The sequence below is a fragment of the Schistosoma mansoni genome (assembly GCF_000237925.1).
Source record: "Schistosoma mansoni, WGS project CABG00000000 data, chromosome 2 unplaced supercontig 0120, strain Puerto Rico, whole genome shotgun sequence".
Taxonomy (NCBI): domain Eukaryota; kingdom Metazoa; phylum Platyhelminthes; class Trematoda; order Strigeidida; family Schistosomatidae; genus Schistosoma; species Schistosoma mansoni.
In genome coordinates this window covers 102,105-126,674 of record NW_017386000.1, presented here as the reverse complement: position 1 = coordinate 126,674, position 24,570 = coordinate 102,105, and the positions used below count along the sequence as shown (strand labels likewise).

The 24,570-nt window shown below is 33.4% G+C and overlaps 1 protein-coding gene across 1 annotated transcript in view; it reads right to left on the bottom strand.

Moving 5' to 3' along the window:
- Positions 1–24,570, bottom strand: part of Smp_158230 (hypothetical protein) — a gene marked incomplete at both ends in the record, with an annotated part of 45,797 nt that overhangs the window by 8,224 nt on the left and 13,003 nt on the right. The window contains 5 exons of the mRNA XM_018791550.1: positions 2,523–2,943; positions 9,933–10,261; positions 14,996–15,253; positions 17,904–18,116; positions 22,082–22,536. Coding sequence (XP_018645261.1) covers positions 2,523–2,943; positions 9,933–10,261; positions 14,996–15,253; positions 17,904–18,116; positions 22,082–22,536 — 1,676 coding nt within the window. The remainder of the gene's footprint in view (positions 1–2,522; positions 2,944–9,932; positions 10,262–14,995; positions 15,254–17,903; positions 18,117–22,081; positions 22,537–24,570) is intronic.

Below are 24,570 nucleotides of genomic sequence, written 5' to 3'. Positions count from 1 at the left end.
CAATAGACTGAATCAACTTAGTGATTTAAGTTATGAAACGTAAATTTGTTTAAAACTTGAGTAAGTTTGAAAACTTTTTTGTTAGTGATGGAAACTTAGTTACAAAGTGACCCTATCGGTCCGAAAGTTTTTTGTGCTTGATTATTTGTTTATTATTTTGATTGATAAAGCCACATTATATTATAGAATTTTGGTTCCTGGTTTCGTATTGTTGAGTCCTCTATATAAAAATAAATATCTCAAGTAGTATGAAATTATTTTGAATAGACGAGTATTATTCTTTAAATTTAAACAAATCGGTATAGTTTGAAGCTAAATATGTAAATTTGTAGTTGAAAAACAAGGGTGATTAATAACAACTTTAACAGTCCAGTATATTCTTGTTATCTCTAAAGTTAATTCATTAGACCTACACTTTCTGTTTCCACATAGTGAGTAACATCGTCTTTTTGGAAAATGTAGTAACTCATTGAATAGTTTGCCTAGTTATCATATAAATGGGAAACAAATAGTCGTTTTTTATATTTATCATCATACTATACACTCAAACAAATCTCATTTAGATTAGTCTAATTAGAAATAAATAGGTAACAACTGATCAATTATTAATCTGACGAAATAAAGGTTTATCTTTGACTGATTATACAAAATTGAAATCTGTTCCAGAAAGTGATTGTTCAATAAATTACAATGAGATTGTTGGAGCCTTTTGGAATAGGTGTAGCACACAAACCAACAAAATCACTTCAATCAATACTATGCAAACCAAAGGACGAAATGACAAAAGAAGAAAAACCGAACATCATCTACAAAATAAATTATTTAACTGAGGAAAACACTACATCGGAAAAAGCGGACGCCCTCTTCACCACCTGCACGGACATCAATTAGCGGTCAGACGCCATGACATATCCTCGCTTATATCAATGCATGTGGACACACATTCGACTGGAAAAATGTTGAGATCTTGAATAGAGGCAATTATAAAAGCACCAGAGAAATTTTAGAAGCTTGACACTCAGGTCAGTCAGCAATCAACAAACACATTGAAATCGATCCAGTTTATCAACTAATCATAAAAATGGTGGACAAACATAGGACCAAGAATCAGATCAATGGAAGATATTATCAAAATATAGAAGTGAACAATGACAGGTTAATGGTCAGCAATAACCAATCAAGACCGAGGTCTACAGGGCAAGCTGTGAACCATATGTTGAGAAATTCGAACACTTCACTTCTACCTAGAGTTTGTGCTGATGATGTTCAGAATAACGATGGAAGCTCCACGACCAGACCATCCAACTCAGAGAACAAAAATCCTCCCAAAACTGAATGGGTTTCTCAAATAAAAGTATATAATACTCCACTGTAACATGAGTAATAATTTTATTTCTACTATTTACTGTCGTCATGGTTCAACATAGCACTAACAAATATAAAATGATTAGAGACCTAACTGAAATATGAGATTGATGCTTTGACTTGCAAAAAAGTCTGGGACTGTTTTGATTGTTTTAAATAGTTTTATGTGATAATTTACTATGAGTACCAGAAATTGTAGCACACGTTATAATACACATACAATCAATATGAAATGCAGTTAATAAAGATAGATGGCCAGCAATATAATGAATGTCAAAAGAAAGGAATCGTGGAAATGCATCATTCAACCAGTCAGATATATTCTTCTCAAAAACATTATATTCTCAGTTTATTTGTACATAAGACATACTTGGTTTACAGATAGATTTTGCACTAGGTTTTCGTCGTTTACCAACGAGACACAATAAAATTATGAAGGAACGTACTCAAGAGGGGATTAGTTTACAGTCAAAAATAAGCATGATATTACAAATAACTAATTAAAAGACCATTACTCAAGATTCGACGAATAACATCAATGTATTTTCTATTCAGATTCTCAAGTCTTGTGATTTGACTTGATTTTCTTCATATTATATGTATTGTGGTTGGTTTAAACGGGTTTAGGTAGTTTGTCGTTCCGAAACATAATTGAGTAGTTAGAAAAACGTGTCTGCTTATCGGTATCTAACTTTCTTCTGTAATTCTTTTCACGGTTTAGTCACGAGAAAATTCTTCACATCTTTGATTGAAGACTATTTATTTGTTCCTTTTCCCGTCTAAAAGCATTACAAGTGATAATAAACAACAATCAATTTTGATAGTTGAGATCATGAATCACTTGAAGCTAGAGCACCATGGGAAATGTGGAGGCACTGGATGGCCGTTTCGTCCTATCATGGGACTCCTCAGCTTTGCGCATCCACGATCCCGCCTCGCGAGTTTCGAACCCAGGAGCTATCATTTTCGCGCACGAGCGCTTAGCCACTAGACAATCACTTTCGAAGTACAGATCTCATAGTTCAACTGTTCACTAAATACAACATTTTACCAGTTGAAAGTGTTCTGATATTAGACATAATCCTTACGGTTTAAAACAAAGCCCATATAACCTAAGCCATCATTTTCATCAATAATTTATGATTTAATAAACTTACATCTTTATCAATCTTTGAAGTTAAAAGACTCAGCTCCATTTTTGACAATTTTTTTACAATAATTTTAGGCATAAATTTATTATTTCCATCCATCCAGTCAGATTTACTTTCTTCAATTTGTGAATTAATTTCAGTTTCTTCTTGGTTTTTTGATATAGTCTTATATTCGTCTGCATTATTATACTGACCATCTGTGTCTACTCCTATATAGTGCACTAACTGTTCATAAGCTTCTTGAAAAAGTACTAGACTTTTATGTAAATAATCCAATTGATGTTTATTAAGGAAGTTTAAACAACAAACATCAATAATACCGATCACTTTATTATTGGAATCAGTAAATGGAAATGTATAATGTTTTCGACCAAGTACGCACTTCACCAGTAAATATCCAGATTCCAGTACGTCGAACAGGTAGTAACTGAAGATTAGGAACAAACCAATAATGATGACTAAGTGTGGAAATACATAGAATTTTAGGTAGATATTCTTTAAATAATTAAATATAGCTGCATCAAAATTATGCAAATTGGCATGTACAAAAATATTCAGTAAATGGAAGCTAATAATACTGATTAGCAGTTTTTGCAAGACTATTCAAGATGATCTCGACTTATTCGACTTATTATTTGGCTCATATCTCTTTCATTGAATAAATATTATTTTTAAACACAGTTTTGCATATTTACAGATAACTTCAATGATATTTTTGTTTATAGTTAAGCTGAATTGATATTAAATTCACAATAAAGATTTATTATAAGTGAGCTCAGTTAATAATAATTTATTTATTTGAACGCGTAAACATTGGTATATCAAGGCACCAAATACATATCCGCTACATGAATCATTCGACTTATATGAGGGCTGGAATACTGTCCGGGTGCCCAGACCTAGACCTAAGCAGGCGGTTTTCTTAGGAGGCCACACCCGGAGCCTTGGACCTAAAGGTCTATCCACAACTCAGTGGAATAACGTTAGAAGATGCAGTTGCATGGTAGACGGTGATCAACAATAGGTTCATACACCATTTGTTCCCTCAGGATCCTGGAGCCCATGTGCACCATTGGTTTGGAATCAGGGATTTCCAACTCCTCTAGGTGGATCCTCTGTGTCCACCAACCCGGTCAAAGCACCGGACATTCTCTTTTCGTTCTTTCGATTTCATAAACAACAGTAATGCCGAGAGAAGGCAGTGAGTAGGACTTCCCTGACAGTGGTTGTATACGTGTGGCCATGTGAGAACATTTTAAGAGACAGGGCTGACTCTTCTCACTTTCGGCCATACCAGGGCATCCAACAGTTTTATTCAAACAGATATACATCATCTAAACATAATGCAATAAAGATATGAATGTATATGAAAGAATACTCAATGTTTATTAGCAATACCAGATACAATTTAAATGATATATCAATCTAACTTCAAGGATTAATTGGTGAAATAAGCATGAAAACTTATTTTGTTTGTTAACCTGCCGTTATTCATATAGAATGTTTATCAACTATTATACATATTTAATTTTGATCCATTTAAATAATCTGTGGTTAGCAGATAAAATAAGAAAGAACATAGAAGAACTGAAACATTAGTTAACTGTAATTACAAGTCATGACTTAACATATTTACATCATATTAAGTTGAAACAAATATGACTATTCAAGAAATTTAGAGTGAACTTACTATACCCTATACCTATTTTATCAACACTTTTCATGTCATATAAAACAAATAAACCAGTTTTTTTATATTTTCGTTGATTTTGATAAAAGTGATACACATTAATATTGTATCCAATGAACATAGTAATGTTAGAAAATAAACGGAACTGTATCAAATTATGGAATAAGATTCAACTTTTTTCAACATTTAAATTTACAAATAAATTTGGCATTCATATTTAAACAGAACACCTAATGTCAAGTTTATCAATGAATTAAAAAATTTATACGTTCAGTGTTATCCATAACTGTAGGTCGATGATGTTTATTAAAAGGTACGTAAATAAGTATCAGATACCGAACTTTGGGTATAAAATTAAAGTTTGTTTTGTATAGATTTATATAATATCGAACATTATTAACATTACAGTTCTCGTATTTTGAAAAAAAGAAAATGCAAATCATATACCAAGTAAAAAATTTGTGTACTTAATTATGAGTTACATTTCTTAAATAAGAAAATTAGTATTACTACTCAACTGTCGAAACGAAAGCAGGTATCTCATAGTCTGAACCTACCTCAGAATGATTGCAAATGTCAACAGTAAATAATATGTTTGTTTTGATTGTAAATTTAAAAAAACTCCAGTAATTTCAGTATAATCCAATCATAATTGAAAATATTACAAACAAAGAAATTATGATAATTGTATTATATCAAGTAGAAAATTAATATACCTTTAGTAACTGTTATTTCTGACATCGATCGCTCTTTGATAAAATAATAGACTAGTTTTTCTTAATGTAAACAAATTGACAGTTATTTGGCAATCTAAGTTTATTACTTATAAACAATATCATTATCTTTTATTTATATTATGCATAAATTATGAACAAAAATTAAAACATCATGCTGAAGATAATTGTCAACCTATATTTTTGATTTAATGTATGAGAAGGATTGCGTAACAAACACTTATGAATGAGGTCACAACGACAAAGCAAGATCGATAACTGAATTATTTTGGATGCGTAAATTCGGTTTAAATCTTTCATGGCAATTGCTTCGGTAAACTGTAGTAAATTCTATGTTTTTTTGTTTGTTAATTATCCTGAAGAGATTTAAAACATCAACACTATGGCCAATGTCAAGCAGATGGCACTACTGAAAAGGTGTTGTCCTCTTAATGTGAACTTATAGATGCGGACACTAACCTTCATTTCTGTTTTTTTCTATGTCGAGCTTTGGTGACCTCATTTATAAACGTATGTTACGAAATCCTCCTCATGAAACTAATTATTGACAAACATCATCTGAATTAAATGTTACTTTTAATATTCTGAATTACAATGAGTCTCGCTTTCTGAGAATTACAAATGTAGCATTCTTAGAACTTTTACAGTAGACGAATATGAAAACATAAATTTAATTAAACTTACCATACCGCGGAAAACTACTACTGTCACGATAGAGTTAACGAGTACTTACGACTTTCAAAAGATAATGACTTCTTCTAAATAAGTGACTTGAGAATTTTGATGATGTATCACAATCTGTGCAGTCGTATTAAACGATGTTTGATTAGAATAGAACAGTATTTTAACTAAATAACTTTCAAAAAAAATTTTGTGGTTTAAATAACTCCTTGAAATTTTTTAATCTTGGTATTCTTTCTTAATGAGCACCATGTAATGAGATTATTTCCACTTAAACCTTCAAATTATTGACCTGAATAAAATGAATTTTTTACTAATTAAATAAAGCTATTTGTTATAACTATACTCATTTTTTAACCATCATAATAACCAATCTAAAGAATAACTATCATTTTGTATATAATTTCATTTATCAGAAGGGGGTTTTGTGGAGATTTTAGTAATTTTATGTAGCTGAAAACATGACTCAATTGAAGCTAGACTACCTTGGAAGACCTGGAAGCACTGGACGGCCGTTTCGTCCTATTGTGGGACTCCTCAACAGTGCGCATCCCCGGTCCAGTCTCATGAGATTCGAACCCAGGAACCATCAGCACTTGACCAATAGACCACTGAGCCGGCATCCAATGCAATAGAATAAATTTCTTAATAATCCTGAACTGCTGAAGGATCCCATAATAGGATGAAACGGCCATCCAGTGCTTCCAGGTTTTCCATGGTGGTTTAGCTTCAATTGACTCATGATCTCAACTATATAAAATTTCATTTATGTTGTATTTATAAAACAACTAAACAAAAGTATAAAACAATATGAACATAAGATCAGAAGATTAAATTATGAAAATTTTTAACTATTTGTCGTTACAATGTTAATTCAACCTGTTAACGTTAGTAAAATTCTCAATAAAATTCAATAATTCACAATTAGATATTAAATTAATAGACTGAAATAATAATTCTCTGTTCTTATGATGTACTGAAGATTTGAAATGGAAGAAAATGTTTATAATAAAATTAATTTCTGTGATCTGGGTGACTTATTCAATCAAATAGTCCAGTTCAAAGACCATGATATCATTAAAATCTCTTCTTTAATATTTTAGCTGGATAAATCAGATAATAGACATTAAATTAATGTGAATAAATGTAATTGATCCTGTTTTAGTTTCCATACTTTCTGAATAAATTAAGGCAACCATTAAAACTGGTGTATTACTGCACTTAAACTTTAAATCTGTTCATTTTAAATTTTGAAGCTGGTTAAAATCTCTGGCTTATATGGTATTAGATAGTTATAATCCTCTGGAGTAATCAGTACAAATAAATTTAAAGATGAATGTAAGTAATCACTTAATTTTAGAGGTTAACCATAGATAATTATTATAGTTTATAAGTAACCATTTAATATTTTAACCCATCCATAAACTAAGCTTCAATATATTTACTCTAAGTATTCAATATATATTGGTTAGCGGATAACATACATTTTCTGTATGCTTTATAGAATGACAATAATTGCAGTTATCACAGTTTAAATAAATTCACTTAGTGTTGTTTGTTTGAATCTTCCCATTGATGTTTAGGACTGCAACTGGTTAGTCTCTTAGTGGCATATGTGCATACTATGCGCCCTGGATTCCACTACTAGCCACTATCCATCTTTGCTTTTAATGCGTGTGAATTAAGGCTATATCGAGGCAATACGCACAGTATGCATATATGCCAATAAGAGACTGACCAATTGCAGTCCTAAACAACAATGGGAAGATATAAGCAAACAACACCAAATGAATTTAAACTTCACCCTATCGCACAAGCAAGTGGCTATCAGGATTCAGTAACTGAGTGGATAACGCGGACGCGTTTGAAGCGAATGATACTGGGTTCGAGTCCCAGAGTGAACATCAACTCTGAGATGCAGTTACATCCAGCTGACGAGTCCCAAACAGAGCAAGACGCGCGTCCTGGATTCCACTGATAGCCACTATCCATCTTAGTTTAAATAAAGTTTACATTAACTCTATGTTTATTTTTGTTCTCGATTCATTCAAAATTTATCTAAAAATCATGTTTGTTTTTTTCTTTCACTCTTCACTCAATAAAATTATATAGTTTTTAATCAGTTTGTTTATCATCAATAGATTTGCCGTTTGTATCAACTTATTATATTTTTCTGTACACTAATTTCCTTTACCAATTACAGAAATCATTTACTGTTAATCTGAGCTATACTGAATAGTTCAGAAGTCCTGGTTAAATTCTATGAGTTAATTATAATTTATCCTTAAAGATTATAATCATTAGGTTCAAAATCATTTGGAACGTCTGAGATGTATTTATTTTTTGTATTTCTATAAATCTTATGATTAATAATTTGTACGAATGGCTCGTTGGAAAACTCATGGAAGCCTCAAAAAGCCTAGAAAGAGCCGAAGACATTCCATCCAATCACCACTAGGGGAACGTTCTAGAATGTCGACGTGAATAAGAACGACCCCCTATGTGCCTATTGGCTATTCGAAATGATGATTTACTTTCAGCCAAAACTATAAATACATGAGATTTTTGTACTATATTTGACACTGTTTGCGGAATAAAATTCCTACTTACTAGTCTTCTATCTTCTCATTTTGCGACGTTGCGGGTTCGGTCGTTCAAGTAGTCTAGTAGTACGTGGCAAAGCATGAATCTAAAGCTCTAGATATAACACAATTCTTCACGCTTTTCATATATTTCCGTTAGTTGTCCTGATGTGAAGTATAACAACTTGAACCGATGAATATTTTTGACAGTTCTTATGCTACTCACAACGGAATAACTAACTTAGTTGGAATGATCATAACCGGAGAAAAAATAATGCGCATATTCTTAGAATATCATATAACAAAATAAACTAGATTGTCCCATTAATCTATTAAAACCTTTCACTCTTGATCATACACGTTTTAGGAGGTAATGCTTTTTTATCTCTATTCTTTTATTATTGATTGTGTGAACCTAAGAATCTTTTGAAGTTGTCGAGCAAAACATTTTTCTGCTAGTCATTTAGAAAAAAATAAAAACTTTTGATATAAAACCGTAGTTATGAATAGTTTATACCGTTTTTCTGTAACTTAATAGTAATACAGAGCCAAATAAGTATCTGTTTCGCTTCCGTCGTAGATGTATGTCAATAAGTATATAACCAAGGTTTTTAAAACACATGAAATGTGAATTTACTGTACTTTATTATGAAAGCTGTGTGAGGAGTAATGACAACTAACTAATCTGTATCATTTTAAACACAAGCATGGAGAGTTTTTCGCCTATCATTGATAAACAAAACATTCTTGCGAAAAATCAGATTTTTTCGTGAGATGTATGTTTATCAATTAAATAGCCATTTATACATTATATTTGTTTCATTCTAAGTAGCTTGTTAGTGTTGTGAATCATAAGATGAAATAGTTTCTTCATGCGATATACATTATTATCATGTTTTCATTGTCCTCCTATAACTATATCTGCTAAGTTTTTATATTCTATGTTTAACATTTTGGTAGATATGATTGTTGGAAAGGTACACTAAAATATGATGTCCTAACAATCAATAGATTTTACCTGTAAAATACTACAATACCCTACATAGACCTTCATTTGATAGTTATCGATGTATTGGCTAAATAAATTTAGGATCCACTAAATTAGTGTAGCATTCAATATTATGATGTGCTGTATGATAATAAAATTATATCAGAAGAAATAACGAGAGACTGAAAGGAATCACATACTACTGGCGAACGGTTGTAAGTAAAACATTAATTAAAACAAGCTAAATTAGGTCACATATACTTCAATCAATGTATTACTTGTTAGTAGGTTGAAATTGTTAGGGTAATTATTTACCACATTTTATAAAATGACGTATCGATTCTGACAAACAGACGTATATTTTTATGTACTTATGAAGACTGTAGCTCTACTCCCCAGTGAATCATGAATAATAGAATATTTAGTTTCATTAAGTCAAGAAACAGTGTAATGAGTGATAATTAGTACAGAAATCAGTCAGTGAATCGTAATGATTTCAGTTATTAAGATGAATAGTATGACATTTTAAAACATCGGATGATATAGCTAGAATAATCAAAAAATATCATTTTGTCTTCATCATTAGGAGCACTTTAGGTATTCAAAGTTGTAGAAAATAAGTATTAAGTTTTCTTTAAGTTATTAAATGTCTCTAATATGCTTAAAATTACACGTTTTATAAAAATATTTATATTTGTATCTGTTTTATAACAGCACAATCAATATGATAATGTAACTTACTATAGGTAGTTCTTCTTTTTATCGATAACCTGTAGGTCAGTATGAACTGTTGTTTGGTGAATACCATATTTTGATACAAGTTTGCACAATTTATAATTAACTTCTTTGTTAGGTCGATATGATTTCTCCTCTGTCGAATCTATTGTCGTTGAATGATTAACATCCCCACCATCATCGTTGTCATCATCATTACATCGGTGGTAAAATGTAATTTCATCAATATTCCCTAGCCGTTTATAAATCCAGTCGAATGCATAATGTATCATGGAACTAAGTAAGTATCGACTGTTTATAAGCGAGAAAGCAAAGCCCAGATGATAAACTACACCCTGCAGTAAAAAAAGGATTTATAGAAAACTATTGAATAACCAACTATAAAAACTATTACTTTAAAATGTACTTGGGAAAATGTAATCTTTTTCTAAACATTTTTTAAGAAATCATTTTCATTATTTTTGCTGGCCGGCGGCCTATGCTCCTCCACGAGGGGTAACAGGCGTAAATAAGTAAGTAATTTCCACTATTTCAAATATGGGTTTAAAACATCCACCTTCTAACTGTAATTTTAATTATTATAGTAAGTAAATGTAGACCAAGAAACAAAGTTTTAAATATACGTCCAATTCAAGTAGCAATATACTTACTACTCACTTTTCCATTACTTGTAAGTAAAATTTAACGGTAGATCAATTTTAAGTTGATGGTTAGCTAAACCTTACTCTGTTTAAAATGACATCAACTTTAATTGCTTAAATTTACACAGAATGTAAATATTAACTTTAGTGTTATATTCATGAAAAAGATAATTATGATAAATTTTTGATTAACAGATATTTCTTTTCAAACCAGAAGCTTTAATGTAATTTTTTAACAATGTTTGCTTTCAATTCACTTGGTATTGTTTAGTTAAATTTTCCCATTGATTTTTAGGACTGCTATTGGTCAGTCTCTTATTGGTCATATGTGCATGCTGTGTGTATTGCCTCGATATAGCCTTGATTCACAAGCATTATAAGCAAAGATGGATAGTGGCTAGTAGTGGAATCCAGGACGCGAGTTTCGTCCTATAAGGACTCAGTAGCTAAGTGGATAACGCGGTCACGTTTGAAGCGAACGGTACTGGGTTCGACATCAACTCTGAGATGCAGGTACATCCAGCTGATAAGTCCCAAATAGGACGAGACGCGCGTCTTGGATTCCTCCGCTAGCCACTATCTATCTTTGCTTGTAATGTTTGCTTTCATTTTACTGTACCTAATGATTTAATCTTCTGTGTTAAATCACTCTGTAACGTGTTCGTTTGAATCTGATATATAAATGAAAGACTTCTATAAGCTGTTGGAAAAAAGTCAATGCAATTATTATTAATGCGCTATTTAGTTAGCCAGTTTTTTCCATGTATTTTTATTTTAAAAGTCTACGTACATTCTATTTCTATTGTTTGATGACATTTATATGCTAATAATTGAAATCAATAAACAAATTCATAGTCTTTCGGTGATTTTTATCATATATTCTTAATAAAATCTACTGTGCTTTCTAGACATCCAATATAAGATCATTTGATTGTTCTTTTATAATGATTTTAAAATTAATTGTCATAAGACAAATAAATGACTTCAATAATCGAATGGTTTCTGGGAGACCGGCTAGCTAAATACCCTTTAATGTTGGTAGAAATGACCAGATTAGCATTTTTGCTAGCAATGTAATTGAGGTATTTCACTTTTATAATCTATACTCGTCCTGGGATATCAATAATGAATGAAATAATTTTCTAATTAATATCATACAGGTTATTACCATCCGGATGCTACAATACTCCAGTTAGTATTTCTCAATAGTATAATGTTACGAGTGAACGATTCAAATATTAAATTCATTAGAGGTAAAATTGAATATGTAGTGGTATTTTTTATTAGAATGAACGAAATATCCCATAAATTGTAGCATTAATTAAATTCAACCGATCTAATCTGAAATGTAAAAACATCCGCTCACATGCACATGCTACTAAGGCTTCATATCATTTATCAATAAATAAACATTTGTTATGCACAAACATACAAACATTTAGGTGAATGGCACACTGCCTACCCTGACCATCCATAATCGATACAATGATGAACCATCGAATGAATTGATTCATCAAATATTTATGATATAAACAATCGTTATTTTTATCCATTAAATATTGTGTATTTACATGAGATATTAGATATTAAAATTTATGTTGAAACATGTCACAAATCAACTAGTCATCTAATCGATTTGCTTATATTAAATACTTCCTTGATTCTTTTTCTTTCCTGTATAGAATAGCAATGATGATCATCTTCAGATGTAAGTAATGTTTTTTGTCAAATGTTTATTCCTTGAAAATTGAATATATGTATAGGTTTTTCTTATGTAGGTGAGTAAAGGTTTTATTGACTAGACTAACTATGGAAATTGGAGTTGTAAATGATATGGTTCCTGAAGGTTTACAGCGAGATTTACTGTATTAACTTTGTATTTCAATTTTAGCATGAAATTAAATTAAATTGAGACTAATTTTTTGTCATTTATATGCTTACCTTCTTGATGTCACCTTCAAATTACTACTTCTATAGGTGATATAGTAATCTGAAGTTAATAACAGGAACACAATTGTTATGTATCTCAGTTAGTTTTGTACTTTCAATCATATACATTTATTAACTCCGCTTAGCTAAAACCATACATTTAACATCTCCATATCATTAGGTAGATCACATATCCAAGTTTACTTTTTTACACAAACGTACGCTCAAGTAATTTCACTATTTTTGTTGCTTTATGCTTTCTACCATTTTAAGACTGTAGAATATGAATAATCTTATCACTGTAGTGTTTAATAGACTGATCGAAAGAAAATAGCTAACTCGTTGATGCCACAAGTAATTTAAGTAACTGAATGTCACTGTCTTGTTTAAAGTTCTCTTAATACTACTTACATCTTATTTCTTCCTACAGGTCTTCTACTCCTAGAATTTCTTCAATTACTTTATGTAGAAAACTTAAACGTCTACGCATTACATCACTCCCATTATATCATAACTTCTTTCGCCGCTAGAACTGATCAAAGTTGTTTAAAACTAGTCAGATTACTTATCAATATCATATTTTACAAAACTAAAACATATTTGGCTAAAAATAATTCATTTCAAATAGATTATATTGATAACTGGATGATCACATTAAAGAATATAACAATATGGGGATTTGATGGACTTAGTCAAATCAATCAATATGATGACCAATTTTCTATTGAACAAGAAGAAATATGGTTACAATCAAATAAAAGTCAACCTAATAGTGATGTTTCAATTAAAGAATGGATGATGAAACGTGATGTAAAGCTATGTGATATTTATAAAATTAAATTTTCAATTGAATTAAATAAAAATGTGGAAATGTTTGCGAATTGGTTGTTATTTCCTAAATGGAATTATTTAACGTCAGAAAATAATTTTATACATGTTACATTGATTGGCTTACGTTTTAATGTCAGTTTACGTTTGTTTATCAATCAGAATGGTGCAGTCGGTCTGAAGTTTGATCATTTAAAAATAACACAATTATCCGATATACAATTACATACTTTTCAAGATCCTATTTATATTACTTCCAAAATGAATAGTAGTCTAAATGACACTGTAAATACTTTTGAAAATTTCACTTTATCTTGGTTACTTGATAAAATATCTTTACGTGAGATATTATTTAATTATTTGGAAACATCAGTTATTGATATATTAAACAAGAATTTAAGTCATCTGCAAAGTAACTTTACACTTAGCAAAGGTTTAGGCTGTAATGTTTAAACTTTTTACAATATTGGAACACTCAATTTCTTTTTCTACGTCAATTACAATAACGCTTGATTATTTATGCTTATTGTATTATACTGTCTGAACTAATATATCGAATCTTGATTTTTATTGATGTAAAACAAATATAGTATGTAGATGTCAAGGCTCTACAAAATAGAATGATTGGGTATAGAGCTTCACGTATGGTGGTGAATGTTTTTGCTTATTGTTGTGCAGCCTCAGTTTTCTTAAAGTTGAGGATTCTAATGTGATCAGAAACCAATCCTCATTTGTGTAAACTCTGAACTGCCCTCTAATTTGTTACTGTGTTTTGATGTATGCATCTTAAGAATCTATTTTTAATTTTTACTGGGAGTTGTTCGCCGTGCATTAAAAAATTTACTGATCTTGTTGAATATCTTCTGCTTGTGCACGTGTTCTTGTTTGGATACATTAGTCTAGTATCTCCAAAATGTAGCATTGTCTTCACCATGGGTTTTACTGTTAACTGCTACTAAATTAATGTTACATCATATTTAAATATTTACTTCAACAACAAAAAATCAATATTTGACCAATCATCTCAATTACTCAAGTAATCAGCAGAAGCTTTATCGAAGTCATTATTCTCCAAGTAATATTATGCTCAGATAAATGGGCCTGTCATCGGTTGAAAATCCATATTTGTCTTAGTATTCCACGAATGAAATTAATAAGATCAAGAAACAACATACCAGTTTTAATAATTTCATTTATTAGGTGTTGCCACAATAAACAATAAATGAAAGAAATATTTTAGTGCTGTTGTAAGCTTTACAAAATTTGAGGTTAGTTTACATTACGGACGGATAATGACCGGTGAATTATTGAAATGTGGTGAAACTACGTAATAATTTCTCTTGACTTCAATGCTACTTAGTGATTTGAACTTACGACATCATACGTAATCTAACTCAAGACGTTTTGATCGTTTTGTTAGACGTGATGGGTTGAGATCAGAGATTAAAAATCCAAATTACCAACTTTAGCGTTTTTGCCACATATTGTAACGACCATGTATTTGTATCAGTGGTTTATGTTTCTCTATCTACATGTTTGAGCTCGACCTACCTCAATTTACAAGTATAACAGAGAGGAAAGGATCTTGAACATAGTTACCAGAGAGCACAGGCTTATTTGTTTACAATCTAAAATAAAGCCAAGATACTAAAAGCAACTTTCAAATCTTACGCGATAAAACTGAATTTCATGTTCTTCAAACATTGGTAGCTTGCTGTTATTTTCCAACTTGTTTACTTTCATTACTCCGATAAAATATTTCTTAGCATTGGGTATTGGTATGGCAAGAGCAAATGAAGGTGACTGATAATTTTGTTCCGTGTTCGTTTCAGTACTTACTGACATGTTACGTGATTCATTTTCGGTACGCGAAAATCTTTTCAATGTTGATATTTCAGAATGAACCAATGTTAAACCAGTTCTTAAACACTATTGTGGATAAACAAAATAAATTCAAAAATATTTATTTGAAGTATAAAATAAATCAAAGCATTATCTAATTTTTTTGCTTTAAATTGTGTAACTGAATCAAATATACCACAAGAGAAAATTTACTGTTAAATATAAATATAAATATAATACTCGATAATACTTTCTTAATAAAAGATAACTGATACAAAAACTTCGAGATAGTTCGGGATTTTATAGTTGAAATCACGAGTCAATTAAAGCTAGACCACCATGAAAAACCTGAAAGCACTGGACGGCCGTTTCGTCCTATTGTGGGACTCTTCAGCAGTTCAGGATTATTAGGAAATTTCTTGTATTGCATAAATCACTTAAAACCCAAATAACTGTAAACTTTTAAATCTCATAGTAAAAATTTCCCCAAATAATAACAAAAAAGCCATAGCGTACATTTTTTTCCATAAAAAACTCAACTACTATATATATATATATATATATATATATATATATATATATATAACATGCCAGCAAATAGGGGACACAGGTCATCAAGCTGAATTGAATAAAGCTTTGGAAGTTATCCACCATATTCCACCAAATTCATCGCATGGTTTACGAGGTCGTCTTTTGAACACTGTTGAAGCCATTGGAATCCATGTTCACGAACCAAACCTTTGCATTCAAAAGAAGTTTGTACAACCATTCTCGCTACCTTAACCATCTGTATAGGGGAGTTTGTAGCAGAACTTCGATAAACTATTTTTGTATTTCTTCCACCTTTTGTATTTTACTTATTCTCAACACTCGTCCCTTGATTCTTACATAGTTACTACATAGATTAGTGTAGAGCCATGTTGAAAAACTAATTGAAAAGAAATTTCTTCTCTAGATTCGTTTCTTTTTTATTTACCAAATGTCAAAATGGGAATTGTCACAAAATGGGGGTTTAGTCTGGAAAAGCTTGACTTCTCAAAACTAAATAATTTTTCAGTCTATATAAACCATGTTAAAAATTAAAATACCCTAAGTCACATAAAGTAGTATTTCAATGTTGCTCAGATTAAATATCCATATCATGTAGATCAACAGTTAAATGTGTTATATCCTAGCAAAGATTAAATTATTGGTAACTTCTAAGACCTATTAATGGACTAATATTATACATATATTCTTATAACATAACTATTGTGTAACTAGATTGTGTATATTTATATTCCTCTTATTATAGGCTTCATTTTGACCTATAGACCATTATTGTGAGATTTACTGTTCTTAAGTTATACCCAGTTAATTAATTACAGTCTCTCACAGTCACAGCCACTTTTTAGCTTGATCTTGTACCATTGTTATTTTTTACTTATGGTGTGATGTGGTCTGATTTGTTTGTATATAAACCAAGTATTCTGAAATAAATTATTCGTACAATGGAAGCTGTTATTGGCGTTCTGGATTCAACAGGCAGGGCTGGGCAGAAAAAGGGCTAACAAGGACGCTAGGTTTCTCAAATTGGTCTATACGTTATTGTTGTGACACAGTGTTAAGATTGTATCAGTCGTATTCTGATTGGCCATCATATCATGTGATAATTAATCGGGCAGAAGTCACAACAAAATCCACTAGCCTTAAATATTAAAAATATATATTTTATTGTTTTATCAAAAATTAGTAAATTTTTAAAATTATTCCAATTACGTTTATACATGGTTATTTCAAGTGAAAAACAGACCCTATGCCTCAACAAAAATTTGGATATATTCTTTAATAGTACTCTAAGCTTAAATTGTTTTACTCTTCCAGGATTTAAACATGGCAGAAATGTATCTGAGTTTTAACCTTTATCTAATTTGAGGTATGATTTCATTGTGATTTAATGAAACATTTTCAGGATGATAAGGAAAATGATAAAATGTACTTGAATCTGAAATCACTATGTTGAGCCGATGATTGTTTATGTAAAAACATGTTTACTTCATTATGCGTGTGTGACTTGTTTAGTCCTTTTGGAAGGCGTGACCAGTGGATTTTAACCGTGTCGAGTATGTGGAAGGTACCTACCGAAAAAAATGGAAGACGGTCGTTCAGGACCGTAAAGTAATCGGAGTCAGACTAGTACGCAACTACTTTGTAGCTAATTGGTCTAGAGACTAAACATTCTCACGCGAGACCGGAGGTCTTAGGTCCAGGGGTCGTGGATGCACACTGCTGAAGAGTTCCATACTAAGGAAGAACAGACATCATTTTCTTTGGTTTTAAGTGGTTGTCTAACTCGTGATCTCAACGAAATTTATTCCTCTGTTCCTCAATCACAAATCATTCAATCATTTCTCACTGTCATTTTGATTATGTTAGAAGTGGATAAGTATTGTATGATCGTTAAGTCATGATTCTTCGTAGTCATGGATCAAGTATTATCTTTTGACATCTATTTGACTGATAAGAACTAAGATACTCAAGAGGAAGAAGTTATATTTGTCATCAATTCATACGTTATCATTGATTTCTGTTCTTATCGCATTGATCCCAGTGACTATCCGAAATAATTTTTTACTGTTCAGCAGCCTAGAACACAAATTATCAGTGTTCCGTTTAGTCATGCACATTATTTCATGTAAATCAAACAATATGAAAGCACTGTGATACACTAGATAATGAACTTCTTTTAACTGTTTACCTTGAATAATAAATTGGATTCATCTCTCTGTGGACATTGATCAAGCAGAATTTCAGCTTCCGATTCTGGTATGGCTGCTACATATTTTAAACAGGATTGTGTATTTGCATCTAAAGATAATATGTCATTTGTTGTTTCTGTTGGATAAAGTAATGCAATGTTAATACTGATCTGCTTTTGTTCACCATGTTTTATTGTATCTTTTATGAGTGTCTCCACGCGTAAAGCAAGAATGGGTATAAAAAAGAGACGGTATTCATTGAGAAATAGTTATAATTCAGTGATAATTATGAACACATTAATAACAGTTAGTTAGTATGAAAAGAATTTTTTCAGCATTCGTAATAATTATGATTTGAAATGTCGAATTATGGAAAGAATAGTTACTTTTATTTGTCTGCAAATAAATACAACTTTCATGAACTGGAAATTATTATCTTGTTCTTGGTTGATTAAAACAATTAATCATTATTTGTCAGATTTAGTTGTTACACTAGATGAACTAAAATAATCTAGAAACAGTAATACTGATATCTTTAATACCTACTACATACTTATCAGGCAATATCCGGCTACATGTGTAAGCCGAATAGCTTGTAGTGCCGTGCCTCGCAAACCGTTCACCTTGATAACCGTTATAATACCAATCTAAACGGTGCATAAAATCAGAAGGCAAAGAGAAGCGGCAGATACAGTTTATTGTCAAAAAGTTGTAAGCACATGAATAAATATCAGCGAGCGAAACAAAAATGACACACATTGGAGATGGCGAAGAAGCCGACTCACTTTTATCAAGCGTTAACCAATATTTATAGTCAAACAAGAATAAATGACAGACAAGTGATAAATAGGATAAGAAATTGTACACACGCCTACGCTCATATAAAAATGGTCAGGGTTAATAAGTGAATAATCAACAAGGTGAAAACATGGCTCGTGATGGATAGGTGAATTGACTTGTCCAGAAGTTAGAATAAGGCATATAGGCTTAACATAACAACCGATACTACAAGCTCACAGTTATCTACTGAAGTTACAAAAACAATAAGTAATTTCTTATTATATTGGGATGGCTTTTTTTAACAATTAGTAATTTATACTGTGGATAGAATTATCTATGACCAATTAGCTTAAGTCATCATAATGAAATCATTTTGGATTACTATTTATAAAATATACTCCGCCTGTAGCTCCTCCGGGGGCTACTGCCGGTCCCAAGCCCGAGTAAAGGAGGAAGGTTGGGCATGGAGTTAGCGACCCCATCCCGTAGAAAACCAACTCGCTAAAAAAACGCTAACCAGAAAAAATTATTCAAACCACTTAAACGCTGCGCTGGGAGTAGAAGGAATAATTATGACGTCTCATGATGAAAGCCGAGTACCTTCGGAAGTCATGAGGCCGATGCACCTTCTAACAACCAGAGCGACAATTTTTATAGGTACATGGAATGTCCGGACAATGTGGGAGACCGGAAGAGTCTTCCAAATTGCTGCAGAAATGAGAAAATACAACCTGGAGGTGCTTGGAATCAGTGAAACACATTGGACGCAGATTGGACAACAAAGACTATCTTCAGGGGAACTTCTATTATACTCCGATCATGAAGAAAAAAATGCCCCACATACACAAGGAGTGGCACTGATGCTGTCCAGAAAAGCACAAAATGCAGTGATTGGATGGGAATCTCATGGACCAAGGATCATCAAAGCCTCCTTCAAAACAAAGAGAGAGGGCATTAGAATGAACGTCATCCAATGCTATGCGTCTACCAACGACTACGATGAAGACGCTAAAGACCAATTCTACGATAGGCTGCAGTCAATCTTCGAGAAGTGCCCAACCAAGGACCTGACCATTCTGATGGGAGATCTCAATGCCAAGGTTGGAAAGGACAACACTGGATACGAAGACGTTATGGGACGACATGGACTGGGAGAAAGGAACGAAAATGGTGAGAGATTTGCAAACCTATGTGCCTTCAATAAGCTGGTCATAGGTGGCACCATATTCCCACACAAGCGCATACACAAAGCCACTTGGATTTCACCGGATCACACCACATAGAATCAAATCGACCATATCTGCATCAACAAAATGTTCAGGAGGACGATGGAGGATGTGAGAACCAAAAGAGGAGCTGATATAGCATCCGATCACCATTTGTTGGTCGCCAAGATGAAACTAAAACTTAAGAAGCACTGGACAACGGAGCGGACAACATCACAAAAGTTTAATACGTCCTTTCTTTGAGATGCAGACAAACTCAACGAATTTAACATAGCCCTCAGCAACAGGTTCCAGGCCTTTCATTATCTACTCAATGGAGAGGGAACTACCATGGAGAGCAACTGGAAAGGTATCAAGGAGGCAATCGTCTCAACATGTCAGGAGGTTCTGGGCCAAAAGAAGCACCATCACAAGGAATGAATCACTGTTGGTACACTGCGTAAGATTGAAGAAAGGAGGAACAAGAAGGCAGCAATCAATATCAGCCGAACAAGAGCAGAAAAAGCCAAGGCACAAGCCGAATACACAGAGGCAAACAAGCAAGTGAAAAGGAGCATCAGAACCGACAAACGTAAATATGTGGAAGATTTAGCGATGACAGCGGAAAAGGCTGCAAGAGAGGGAAACATGAGACAACTGTATGATACAACAAAGAAACTTGCTGGAAATTACCGTAAACCAGAAAGACCAGTGAAAAACAAGGAAGGCAAAGTAATCACCAACATTGAAGAACAACGAAACAGGTGGGTAGAACACTTCAAAGAACTCTTGAATCGACCAGCTCCACTGAACCCACCCAACATCGAAGCAGCACCCACAGACCTCCCAATCGATGTTGGCCCACCAACAGTTGAAGAGATCAGCATGGCCGTTAGACAAATCAAGAGCGGCGAAGCAGCAGGACCAGACAACATCCCGGCAGAGGCACTGAAAGCAAATGTAGCAGCAACTGCCAAGATACTCCACATCCTCTTCAGTAAGATTTGGGACGAAGAACAAGTATCAATAGACTGGGAAAAAGGACTTCTGATCAAGATACCAAAGAAAGGCGATCTCAGTAAGTGCAATAACTACAGGGGCATCGCTCTTCTCTCAATACCAGGAAAAGTCTTCAACAGAGTATTGTTAAACAGGATGAAGGATTCCGTAGACGCCCAACTTCGAGATCAACAAGCTAGATTTCGTAAGGATCGATCGTGTACAGACCAAATCGCAACTCTATGTATCATTGTGGAACAATCAATCGAATGGAATTCATCACTCTACATCAACTTCATTGACTACGAGAAGGCATTTGATAGCGTGGACAGGACAACACTATGGAGGCTTCTTCGACACTACGGCGTGCCTGAGAAGATAGTCAATATCATACGGAACTCCTATGATAGACTAAACTGCCAAATCGTCCACGGAGGACAACTCACCGACTCATTCGAGGTAAAGACCGGTGTTAGGCAAGGTTGCTTACTCTCACCCTTTCTTTTCCTCCTGGTGATCGACTGGATCATGAAGACGTCAACAGCAGCATATTTACAACTGAGGAACATCTGGATCTCAAAACAATTGTCAACCAACACCAAGGTTAGAATTTTCAATACAAATGTCAAGACAGCTCTATTGTATGGGGCAGAGACGTGGAGAACTACGAAAGCCATTATCCAGAAGATACAAGTTTTTATTAACAGTTGTCTACGCAAGATACTTCGGATCCGATGGCCAGACACTATCAGCAACAAGTTACTGTGGGAGACAACAAACCAGATTCCAGCGGAGGAAGAAATCAGGAAGAAGCGCTGGAAGTGGATTGGGCACACTTTGAGAAAATCACCCAATTGCGTCACAAGACAAGCCCTCACATGGAATCCTGAAGGCCAAAGGAGAAGAGGAAGACCAAAGAACACATTACGCCGAGAAATAGAGACAGACATGAGAAGAATGAACAAGAACTGGATAGAACTAGAAAAGAAGGCCCAGGACAGAGTGGGTTGGAGAATGCTGGTCGGCAGCCTATGCTCCATTGGGAGTAACAGGCATAAGTAAGTAAGTATTTATAAGATAATTCTACATAGTAGAAACCAGATATTTACTTATTGTGATAGAGTAATCATATTTAATCATGTTAATTTAAATTATATTGTCTTTCAACCATAGAATACAATTAGTTATCTTACCTGGAAAATGGTTTTATAAACTAATTCCATTGAATTATCAAATGTATTCAGTGAAACTGCTAAAATTTTCTCTATCCATTCTCGTCGAATTTGTGTTCTTATTTTCTCAGGTATAGTTTGTACTAACTTTTCTTTTAAGTAATTAAGAAACTTTTCCAAACAACTGAAGTCATATTCATCATGACCACTAAGATATTGATTATTTTTAGGCCAAAATATGTCATCTAATAAAATTTTGAAGTCAGTGATATTTATTTCAACTGACTTTTCTGGATGATAGTAATAATGTAGATTTTGTAGTTGATTAACTGACCTTTGAAGATATGATTGACCACTAAACGTCTCGGATGATGATATAAAACTGCTGTTAAATGTAAAACTTGAAGTTACTTGGTCACTAGACGTTGAAAAAGACCTTGCAGTCGATTGAATGTTAGAAGCTAAATCTGACTTGGCTAAAAACACACCAATAATGGTAGGGAAAAATATAATTTGACTTTCACTAAATAAAACAATAAATTAAGCATTATTCAGTTCTGAAATTCTGTCTTTCCTCTGCCTTATTGTTAAAAAAAGCTGCTTTAAAAATAATTTGCAATATTCAAAGCTACTTTGACACGTAGTTAGTCCTTTTTTAATACTCAGAGCTAAGTTAGAGTGTACTGTACAATTACACCAGTCCATGAACATGAGAAACATCTAGAATAAAATGAATGTGACATTCAGCTAATTGTAGCTGGCCGACTATACTTACTTACTTATGACTGTTAACACTCGTGGAGGAGCATACGCCGCCCATGAGCTCTCTCCATCCGACCCTATCCTGGGCAGTTCTCTCCAGTTATTTCCAGTTGCTATTCATCCTTCATTCTCGGTGCAGTTTATTCTATAACCTTCCTCTTTTCCATTTCCCTTCACGATTCCAAGTTAGAAATGCTTCGTGATGAAGTCTGATTATTTCCTTAATGTATGTTTATCCAATTCTAGCGTCTTTTCCTAACTTCCTCTCCAGCTGGAAGTTGGTTTGTTCTCTCCCACAGTAGGTCAATGCCGATTATATCCGTCCAATGCACGGATGTATCTTACGTAGACAATTGTTTAGAAATACTTGTACATTTTGATGATGGTTGTGGTAGTTCTCCACATTTCAGCTCCGTACAATAGAACCGTCTTGACGTTCGTATTGAAGATTCTGACTTTGATATTGGTTGACAGTCGTTTTGAGTTCCAAATGTTCTTCAACTGTAGGAATGGTGCCCTTAGCTTGCCAATCCTTGCCTTTACACCTGGATCAGATCCTTCATGTCCATCGACGATGCCTTCCAGGTACGTGAAGGTCTCTACATTTCCTAGAGTTTCTCCACCGATTGTGATTTGGTTGGCGTTCTCCTTATTGTATTTGAGGATCTTGTTTTACCCCTGGTGGACTACTGATGCAGAGGCTGCTGCTTCACTGGTCGTCTTCATCTACATTTGTTGGTATGTATGAAAGAGAATAGTTGGGTCATCTTCAAAGTCCAAATCATCTATTTGCATCCCAGCTGTCCATTGTATTCTGCAATTCCCTTTAGATGTGGAGGTCTTCATAATCCAAGTGATCACCAGAAGAAAGAGAAATAGAGTGAAAGCAAGAAATCTTGTCTGACACCGGTTCTCACTTGCAGTACATCTGTCAGTGGTCCTTCATGCATGACTTTGCAGTGTAGTCCATCGTATGAATTCTGGATGATGTCGACGAACTCCTAAAGTACACCATAGTGTCGAATAACATTTCATAAGCTCTTTTTATCCACACTGTCGAATGCTTCCTCACGGTCAAGGAAGTTGATACATGGTGACGACTTCCATTCATTTGAATACTCAACGATGATCCGTAGTGTCGCGATTTCGTTTGTGTTCAACCTATCCTTACGGAATCCAGCCTATTGATCTCGAAGCTGGACGTCTACTGAATCTTTCATCCGGTTCAGCAACACTCTGTCGGAAACTTTTCCCGGTACTGATGGTAGTGTGGTTCCTCCATAGTTCTCACACTTGCCCATATCTCCTTTCCTTGATATCTTGACGAGATGTCCTTCTTTCCAGTCTATCGGTAGCAATTTTTCTCCCCCCCCAAATCTTCCTGGATAGAACATGGAGCATGTTTGCAGTCACTTCTATGTGTGACTTCAGTGCCTCAGTTGTCAGATGCTGCTGCTTTCTCACTCTTGATTTGTCAGATGGCCATGTTGATTTCTTCTTTCGTTGGTGAAGTGACATCTAAAGGGAGATCTATGAGTGCTGCTTCGATGTCTGGTGGGATCAGTGGTCTGGTCCATTCAAGAGTCCTTTAAAGTGTCCTACCCACCTGTCCCTCTGTATTTGAATCTCAGTGATTGGCTTGGCTTTCCTGTCCTTGGGTAGTCGCTCTGGTTTACTATGTTTCCCCTCCAGTTTATTAGCTGTGTCATATAGTTGTCTCATATTTCCTTCTCTTGCAGCTTTTTCCA